Source organism: Tympanuchus pallidicinctus, unplaced genomic scaffold (genome assembly GCF_026119805.1).
Source record: "Tympanuchus pallidicinctus isolate F22 unplaced genomic scaffold, pur_lepc_1.0 scaffold3, whole genome shotgun sequence".
Lineage (NCBI taxonomy): Eukaryota > Metazoa > Chordata > Aves > Galliformes > Phasianidae > Tympanuchus > Tympanuchus pallidicinctus.
Window position 1 is genome coordinate 49,798,777 of NW_026294747.1, and position 10,050 is coordinate 49,808,826.

A 10,050-nucleotide genomic window follows, 5' to 3' on the forward strand; every position below is an offset into this window, starting at 1 on the left:
TTTGGAAAGATGTCTCTTGATGCTGAGGGGAAAAAATGCATTGAATTTAAAAGATTTGCAGAATCAAATTTCAGGCATCCACAACTGTTGTGTTTGTTACCATAGTTTTGTAAAATCAGTTTTTTTTTTAATAAAAAAAAAAAAGTAGCTTTATGTATATAAAGATTCAGACGTTTCAGACAGAACACTTCATGTTTGTATCTCAGTTGAGATTGTAGGGGCAGCTTTACCTCTGAATGTTTGAATTTTGTATTCTTCCTATTGAGTAGCATTACATTTTTTTTCTTCATTTTTCTTATTTAAGGCTTACTGGATACAGTGCATTTTAGTTTTGTTTTGGATTCCAGGTGATTTTCCCTCTTAAGCTGACAAAAATGCTGCTTGTTTTGGAATTGGTGTGATGGGATCAGAAGGTAGTTTCCTCAAAATCTGGGAGAGTTCCAACTGGAAAGTACATCTTCCTAATCTATTAGGAATCTTACTTACCTTTCTAAAAAGACATCTGCAGGTCGCTAGATTCCTGATGTGGGTGCCATAATAAACAACTGCATTTTCTTACCTAGAAGGAAGTGATGAACTGCTGAGTACAGCAGTAAGACTTCCATATGCACCCTCCCAATCCCTCTTACAGCCCAACACTTATAAATGAGAGATTTAGGTTTCTTTGAAAAGAGTGGGCCCAACAGCAGTGAGTGCTTGCCCGCTGTTGTCGAGTTTCTAGTATGCATCCAGTGAGGGGTTGGTGTGTCTTGATATTGTCTTGTGCCAAACTATTTTTGGTTTTGTATCTCAACCTTGTTTTTCCTTGTTGTATTGCCAAGACAATCTCCTGCTCTCAGCCATGTTAGAGTTTAGCTTTTTATAACTAGGTAATGTATAAACCTTACATCAGGATTTTCCCCATTGCATCTCAAGTGTGAGGGGGTCTCAGGACATTGTCATTACATAAAATACTACATATAAAGCCTTGGAATTGGTTATGGAATGGTATTCTCATTTCAGAGTAATAGTTCTTATGCTGAAATGTGTAGCATGTTGAAATGCTTGTATGGTTTGAAGTAGTCAAAACTTTTCAGAAGCGAAACAAGAATGTATTTTATTTAACTGTGTTTCATAGGAGAGCACTTACAAGACTGAATTCTAACTTACGTATTTCTTTTGATTAGGTGGACTCGCATTATATTATTGACCAATCTGAAAAGAAGCATAAAAGAAGAGATGGTCTGTATCAGCTGCATCGGCTTGTCATGTTGAATGTTTAAGTACTGCTGAAGTCTTTCAGAAGAAGAAATAACACAGCCAGTTTAAAAGTGTTCTGTCTTCTTTATATAACTGTTAAACATTTGTTTCACAAGATTGTTCTTTAATATTAGTGGATCAAAACATAGCTTATCATGTTTGTATTTTAAAAGCAGAGGTACAATGACCTCAAGTAGATACACTTATTTCATAGAGCAGGGTGCAGTTTTCTGTTTAATAATAGTTCTGAGCTGTTTTGTCACAATGCGTGTGAAAGACAAAATAAGTTAGCTTTAATTGTTCATTTTGTCTGAGAGCACATGAGCCATGGGTGATGATTCAGTCTTGCAACTGAAAGTTGCATTTTCTTATTCTTTTTGTCGTTGCTTTTTGATTGATTTATTTTTTTAAACCTAAAAGCTTGGGATCAAAGGAAGCTGAATATTTAGGTTGTATTCCAATCAAAAGTATAGCTTTATGTCAGTTGCAATCTTTCATTAATTTTTCTTACAACAAAATAAAATGCATGGTTCCTTTTCCTTTGTGGCAGAAGAATGGCTTTGAATTACTGATTTTTATTATTATTATTCTTTTTCTGATTCGTGAGATCTTTAGCTCTAAAAATGAGGTCAGTGGTTTCAGAATAAAATGTTGAAGTGAAGTAAAATGGGTTTATCTGTTCTGTTGTGCAGTCGTGCTTAATAGAAACTAAATTTAGTTACTAATGCTGTGTGATTGCATTCGTGAAATACATTAATACCAAAGCAGTACTGGAGAGAATATTCATCTTTTCAGTCTTAACTCAGCGATCTGAGGACCATTTAAATCCAGCTGTCTTCTGAAGAACGGACATCATCAGTGGTCACTGTTCTAAATAAAAGGCAAGCAGATCTGGGGAATGTGAGGTGATAAACCATAGGATCATAGAGTGATAAAATCATAGAATGGCCTGGGTTGAAGAGGACCTTGAAGATCACCTAGTTTCAACCCCCAGTGCTTAAACTAAGTAGTTATTTTAAGCTGCACATGGAGTCAAGAGGGGCAGCTGTGTATTGAATGATTTCAGTAGCTGCTTATGAGCATTACTTCCTCATCCATTGTAGTGATACTTGTGAATTATAAAACATCACACTTTGTATTGTGATGGGTTTAATATGAAGACATTTATTAAGTGCCTTAGATGGTATTTCTCAACAGTGTTGTATCCAAAATCAGTGTGTTGCAACTGAGCACCCCTGAGGGCAAATGAAATTGAGCCATGTCCAATCTTTGCTCTGCCTGGTTAATGGTAGGAAGCTCTGTAGGAAAATGCAACGTTGCAATACCAAAATGGATGGTATAGGTAGTGTGATTTCTTAGGATTCTTCATAAGTAACACTGAATTCAAAAGTTGACAGAGGAACAGTGTGTATCAATTATATTCTGACTTTGTTTTTAATACATTGGTCGTGTGTCTTGCTGTCGTGGTGAGTTTGTGTGCACGTGCTGCCATCTGCTGGTGTTATTCGTGTGCTTCTTGTTGCCCTTTGAACTTCCACTTGTGTGATGTAATGCCTACACAAAGAGGTAATGGCTCGTGTCCTAAAGAAAAAAAGCTGAGAGGTTTCTGCTCTTGTTCTTATGAGTAATGGAGTAGCTACCTCCCCTTCTGCCCAGTCCAGTAACCCATAATCTGCCTGAGTAACTGAACTGGCTTTGTTTGGTTGGGGTTTTTTTGCTTTTTCTTTTCTTTTAACTCCTATAACAATTGTTCTGAACTATAGCAGCTGTTATTCCAAGTACACAAGAATTGCTGAAAGGCCAGAGAAACATAATCTCTGATTCCTAAATTGGTTCATTATAGTACTTGTAAGCACTTGCTTTATGGTTATTTCAAGATAGAAATGTTTTACAAAGTGAAGGAGAAAACTATATAATTACTAAAAATAAGTAACAAATCTGGACATTCACATGGCCCCAGTGAATTATCTTCCTTTTTGTTAACTGTTTACACAGCCATGGAGATGATTTTTTCAGGGAAAAGAATTGTGGAGAGACAGCACAGATGTTGCTGCTTATAACTGAGGGTCAAACTTCTGAGGTTTGTGGATAATCTGTTTGATCTTGAGGAAAAGAAACACAGTCATGCACAACCAGTAGTGAGACTGTTCAGGCCTTTTCAGTTGTAATTTTATTGCAGAAGAAATAGCGTTCACTCAAATGAAGATAAATTTAGAACTGTAGCTCTGATCCTTCAGACTGCTGGAATGTTTGCACTGTAAACAAGGCAGTCTGTTCTTTGGGCTGCATTATCCTGTGTATCTTTAAAACAGAAGCAGCTCGCCGTGCTGAGGGCTGTGTACACTTGCCATACTCCTTAAAACAGATTCGGATGAAACTCCACCCTACATACAGATGTCAGAAAAAAAGCCATGCAAATTGGGATTCGTGTTAGAATTACAGTTTGAGCCAAGATGTAAGCATTAACATAGGCTTGAGTGAGTTATAATCATTTCCAAAATCAGTAACAGCACCATTTCAAGGTGTAATAGGTACAATGTTTGTTTGGTTTTTTTCCATCTACCTTAGTGCTTAGAAAGGATCAGAACTCAAAACAGCATTGCCTTCAAAGCATAGTTTTACTTGGAGTTTTCTTTCTGTAAGGAAAGAGGGCCAGTGTGCTTCAAACACTGGTAGCTGCTTGCTCGTACCCTCCCAAAAGAACAATGACTGCTTTCTCCTCCAAAGCACTTTTTCATGCAATGCTTATGAAACTTGTCTCGAGTCTCCTTGCCCTGAGTGCTGCATAAATAATTGTGATGGGTTTCTTTTTCTCTGCTGTGTTTGCTCTTTCCACAAAGGATTTTTAAGTCTTACCTCACCTTTTTTTTTTCCCTCCCCAAAGACAGAATAAAAGACCTAGGAGTGACTTTCTCCTTGAACACCTGTGCTTAAAAAAGGAAAGATGCCCCCGTCAGCAATGTTTAAGCATTAAGACAGACACACACACACACACACAACTGTAGAGAGTTGCTTTGCTTTCTCTAGTTAAAACCATAGATCTCTGTGAGTTTTACTTTGCCAATGTTTGCTGTCCAGTCCAAGTTTTCCTGCCCACTCACCAGTTAAGATTGAAGAAACCTGCTTTAAATCTATTTCACCTGTTCTTTAAGAAATAGGTATTTCTTGGATTTTATTTATGCCATAGAAGAAGGCTGAGAGGTATACTAGGAAAAAAATGTGATTGCTTCCAATAGTTTTAATAATGACTAAGAATTAATACTAATTAATACTTAATAACTAGAATATTTACTGAAGGTAATGTATTCATACAGTAGCTGATAGTGACACTCATGCAATTCAGTGGCAGTGCTACAGGATGGAGAAGTGTACAGAGGAAAGCATGGTACATGCGAGCTTCTATAGAACACAGCAGTGCTCCTCTAAGTAACAGATTTTTACTCTCTTACTAATTGGACACTTTCAGCAAAAGTATTCGAACGATCATAAAATGATTTTAGAAATGAATGTTCTGCTGTACTGTGTTACAAGTGTTTGTATCAGACAAACTGGAGCAGAAAGGGCTTGAACAATTACTGATGCATGTATTCAAGATGGTAAGTAATACACAAAACTCTGTGCTTCTGGAGCTGATCATACAGTGATGATGTGATGATTATTTTAATATTAAAATGCAAGCTTTTGTCTTTATTGCTGCCCAACTTCACACTATGGCTTTTTCAGTTTGTTTGAACTGAGATTTTTTTTGTTTGTTTTTGTTTTCTGCTACATCAATATTGACTATTATGATTGCTTGGAAACTATAAATGCAGGTATTCAGACTCTCTAGCTTTTTTTTTTTTTTTTTTAGTTTATCTCATGCCTTATAAGTATTGATGTGCTGTCAAATTTAGCTGGCTGTCTTTAGTAAGTTTTTGCAGTTCTGAATCATTTCAACCTCTGGTTTTAAAATCTGCAGTAGCTCTTGTCTGAAGGAAATAAAAAGCTGCTGCATACTGTTCTGAAACATACAGAGACTGGCTTAGAGTTACAATCAAAAGGAACCTTGAGTCTAAAGGAGGCATTTGCAGAAGAACTACTATTGACATCATTCTGTTCTTCAGTTGTTATAAAGCAAGTTAGAAACTAAGGGAAAAGTGTGGAGTCTGTTGTAAAGGAGCAGCTGCAGAGTGGCTTTCTGTCTTTCCGTGTCAGGAAAACAGGTGTGAGTTCCTTGATTCAAGCAGAGGTGGGACGTTGCACAGGAATCCGGGTCTTGTGGTGCAGTGCCCCAGGTTATCAGGTGGAAGGAAGGACATGGGTGGCCACTGGCAAGCAGTCCGGTTCATTATGCAGTTCTGAATTGTCAGTGGCTGATGGTTAAACGCCAACTAATGGTTTAAACAAACAAATAGACCCCTACAACCTCCAGCTTAGGAGTGCAGTAAACACCCTAACAGCTGCAATTAAACATTATGCTGCTTTTAAGAGCTCCAGCCACCTTAGAGCCCTGCCAGTTGTCGAAGAACAAACTGCCAGCAAAGCGGTCTATTGGTTACAGTATGCTCCACACCCTCAGTGGGCTGATTGCATTCACGTGCCTTATGAACTCACTCTGGCACTTGTTCACTTTTACTGGTTGTATGCCTGAATGATTTTTTAATATTACTCTGTTCTTCTAAAGCCTTGAAAAAAAAAACAAGTCAGTAGTTTATCCTGCCGGCAGCCTCTGGGGTTCTGTTATCATGAGGCCTCTGACTCATGCCACATGGTACTTGTGTATCTTGTTTGCTTTATTCTAGTTGTGTTTTAGCCCTTAAGTCAAACCATGTATGTTACGTTGACTGCATCTATATGCAGCCTTGCCAGCACGTGCAGCCTGCTGTTAGGTGATGGTGTTGAGTTCTAGGATATGTTGCAAACTCAAGCCTAGAAACTTCTTACTGAGTCATTTGAGCACTGCTTTAGACTGTCTATGGCTGGTTGTTACGCTTTGTATCACAGGTGGTCATTGCAGCCACATTCCAGCAATACCCTGTATTCCATTGTGTGACCATTTATTTCTTGTTGAGGAATGAGGATCGTCAGATTGACATGTACGCTTCAGGCTTGTAGATGTCCTCTTGAACTGATGTGGTTACAAGGCTCATGGCTGAGGAGGGATGAGAGTACCAATGGAAGGGGAAGAGGGAGTATTTATAGCATAGCGAGTCAACCATTCACAAACAAGATTTCCATAAGGTCCAAGCCCTCCTATGTACTTAACTCATAGAAAAGATTAATCTTGTCTGCGGTCCAAAAAAGAGTAGTAGAATCGTAGAATAGTTTGGTCTGGAAGGGACCTTTAAGATCATCTAGTTCCAAGCCCCTGCTGCAGGTAGGAACACCTCCCTCTAGACCAGATTGCTCAAAGCCCCATATGTGGAGATGAAGACTTTTCCAAAGCAGTCTGTGCATATGTATCACACTGCTTCAATCCAGTGATTGCTGAAGAATCAAAAAAGATCACCAAATTCCTCCTTAAGCGCTAGTAGCCGTAGAGATGATTGCAATAATGTTTAAAACCTTGGTTGCTCAGCTGGTCTAAGAACCAGTATTTTTCTTCCCAGACTTCAGCCAGCTACCTTTTACCATTGATGTTGGGTAAATGGGAGCAGCCAGTGTTGCATTGTTGTTTGTATGTAGTAGGGGTACAAGAAGGTAATTGTTTTCACTTTCATATGTCTGAACTAAAGGCTGAATCCTAGATCTGCTGAGGAATGCCTTTTTTTTTTTTTTTTTTTTTTTTGCCTCATTTGAATATCCAGAGTATAATCTTATATTAAATGCTGTTTCATATATAGTGAATGGTACAAAACGCACTTGAATACTTCTTTCATTGATGAAGGCTGTGTGACCTTTGTGTTACTACTACGTTTGTTGAATATGTGGTGGTTGCAGATCAGAAGTCTCATGGCCAAATGCAACAGTTTACATCATGCTGATATGGTGCTACTCCACTGAGGAATGCAGTCCAGTTAAACTGTAAAAAGGAGAATGAGGGTTTGTTTTTTCCTTTATGAGACTGCAGTACAAAGAACTGATTTACAGGATATGGGATCCAGTTTCAGCTTGTCACAGGTCAACCTCATTTCTAAAAAACAGAATAAGGTGTTGAGCCCTGGTGTTACCCACTGCAGGTACAGTAGTTTCAAATAAGATGTGTGGGTTCTAGGGCAGTTGAAAATATTCTCTAACAAAAATAGCCTTTTTGGGTGAGTCACATTTTAATCATCTGACATAACAGAAGCCTATCATCAAGTTTAAAATAAAATAAAAAAAAAATCATTAAACTCAGTTGAAAGAAAATTTTGTTTTAGTTTCATATCCAGAAATAATCTGAATATTTTTTTTTCTGCTTTGCACGTATTGTCCTATGAATGGAGTTGTTGGGTGAAGGACTGCCCACCCAGTCCAAGAGCTGAGAGCTTAACTCCAGAGTATTTACCCAGCTAAGTTCCTCAGTTTCTTCAGCTTAGAATGGTGATAACACCGACATATCTTGCAGGGCATTGTAACGTGTGCATGTATAGATGTTTTAGCAGTGGGTAGTAATATGTGAGAATATTCAAGTGATTTTACTATAAGGCAATACAGTAAAGATGATTTGAGCAGTAGATATTTTGCATTATCTTCCTTAGCGAACTGTAATGAATATTTTTTGTAGAGTTTGAAATGGGGTTCAGGGGTAAAAGCCCGTATGGTTTGTGCAGTGAATTGTTGCACTGTTACTTATCAGAAAGCAGTGACTGAAATATGTGAGCACTCTTCACTTAAAATTATTTTTTAGAAAGGAAAACTGTCCTGAAAGCCTGCTAAGTACTACCTTGTAGCAGCATTCTTTGCTGTCTGTTCACGGTTTGAAGTTTTTTGGTGTGTGTTGGTTTTTGTTGTATTTTTCCTCGGCTCCCACTTAGACTCACTTGGCAGACTTCCTAATCCTGTTTGATTCACAATGTTCGGAACAACTGTGACAATGCTAACTAGCAGGACATTGCGTCACTGGGCTGATTTTTATTATTTTTCTCTTCCCAACCTCAGAGCTAAAGGTCGTGTTGACAGATTGCAGGGCTGGTACACGACTGCTGGAGCAAACCGGCTGCGATGGCAGGAACTCCTTCCAGCTAGTGAGTGTCACTGTGCTCCTTCTGATCTATTGGATGCTATTAGCTGTATAATATTAAATTAACACTTTAATGCCCCCTACACTGCATGATGTTTTGATGTGGAATACTGAAACCCGAAAAAACAAACAACGTAAAACCATGACAACCTCTTTGCTTTTCTGATTCCAAAACTCCCTGCTTCACACTCTTCACAGCTTTGGATCTTCTGTCTGTTAAGTCACTCAAGGCCATTGTTCCTCTCTGCTTACAAGAATATTATTTGAAGTGTAGTCTTGCCAATTAAGTTTCCAGGGAGACTTTTTGATCCTTCCAGGTTTACACTCTTAAGACATCTGGGAGCTTTTGTTGAGCTATTGGAAGAGTTAGAATAAACCCATCTTGGAATGGACAGCTTAAGGTTGTATTGCCTCCCCTGTGATGTTCTGTTACTTGTGACATCATTTCAGGGAAATACATGTTGCAACTCTTTGTGCTCCATGATTGCTTTTCTATTGTCAACATCTTTTATTTAAGTTGAGGTGTTATTCTTGTGTTTTCTTTAGACTGTTTCTATGGAGCTGGTACCCATCCACCCATCCATCCGTTTATGCAGTGAGTCATTCTTATGCTAGTTTTCAATTTACTTTAGATCCATGAATATCCTTCTTAGCGGTGCAGTACGAAGTAAAAAGCGATTATTAGGTGCATGTAGCTAACAGTATACAGTTGTAGTTTTATATCTATAATGCATAGATACAGGCTTTTTCATGGTGAGAAGGGAGATGAGGGCTGTGCCTGGCTCGTTGTTCTGTGCAAAGGGCTGACTTGATTGCACAGCAAATCTGTCTCAAGGCTTTTTGAGAGCCTTCCAGTCTATCACTGACTGTTGGGTGGCATCATCCCCATGATCGGTAGCAGTAGGCACTAAAGGCCACAGGAGGGAGGAGGGGGTGAAGCTGCCTTCACAAAGTGAGAAGTTTTCATCATAGACCTGGTTCTCCTGAGGGACTTCAACCACCCCAGCAGCTGTGGGGAGGACAGTGTGGTGAGGGACAAGCAACCCAAAAGATTTCGTGGCAGGGGAGATTCAGGCTGGACATTAGGAAGTATTACTTTTCAGAAAGGGTGGTCAGGCACTGGAATGGACTGCCCAGGGAGGTGGTGGAGTCACCGACCCTGGGGGTGTTCAAGGAAAGACTGGATGTTGTGTTGAGGGACATGGTTTAGTAGGAGCTATTGGGAATGGGTGAACGGTTGGACTGGATGATCTTTTAGGTCTTTTCCAACCTTAGTGATTCTATGATTCTATGCCAGGGACAGCTTTCCGAAGGGAAAGCAAAGTTACATACTGAATATGTTTATTTTATTCTACCTGCAGCACAAGCATGGCGCTGTGCCTGTACTTGCCTCTAATGTAAGAATGCACTACTGCAACTGCATTTTAAGTGAATCGTTTCATACTAAGTCAACTTTGAACAACAGAAGTAATTCAAAGAGCATTTAAGATCCTTCTCCACCCAGTTCTGTAAAGTGAAGACGTCAATCCAATAGATTGCTCTTCTGATTGCTCTGTTTGGTTTTTAAAAACAAAAATCTCAAATGCAGGGAATGGCACTGAGAGACATGGTTAGTGGGCACGGTGGGGATGGGTTGATGGTTGGACTGTTTGATCTTGGTGGTCTCCTTC

General features: G+C 39.0%; 1 protein-coding gene across 3 annotated transcripts in view; it reads left to right on the forward strand.

Moving 5' to 3' along the window:
• Positions 1-1,781, forward strand: part of TDRD9 (tudor domain containing 9) — a 59,392-nt gene extending 57,611 nt beyond the window's left edge. For all 3 annotated transcript variants that reach the window (XM_052693831.1, XM_052693830.1, XM_052693832.1), the window contains one exon: positions 1,167-1,781. In XM_052693831.1, coding sequence (XP_052549791.1) covers positions 1,167-1,262 — 96 coding nt within the window. In that variant the 3' untranslated portion in view covers positions 1,263-1,781. The remainder of the gene's footprint in view (positions 1-1,166) is intronic.
• Positions 1,782-10,050: the final 8,269 nt, after the last annotated feature.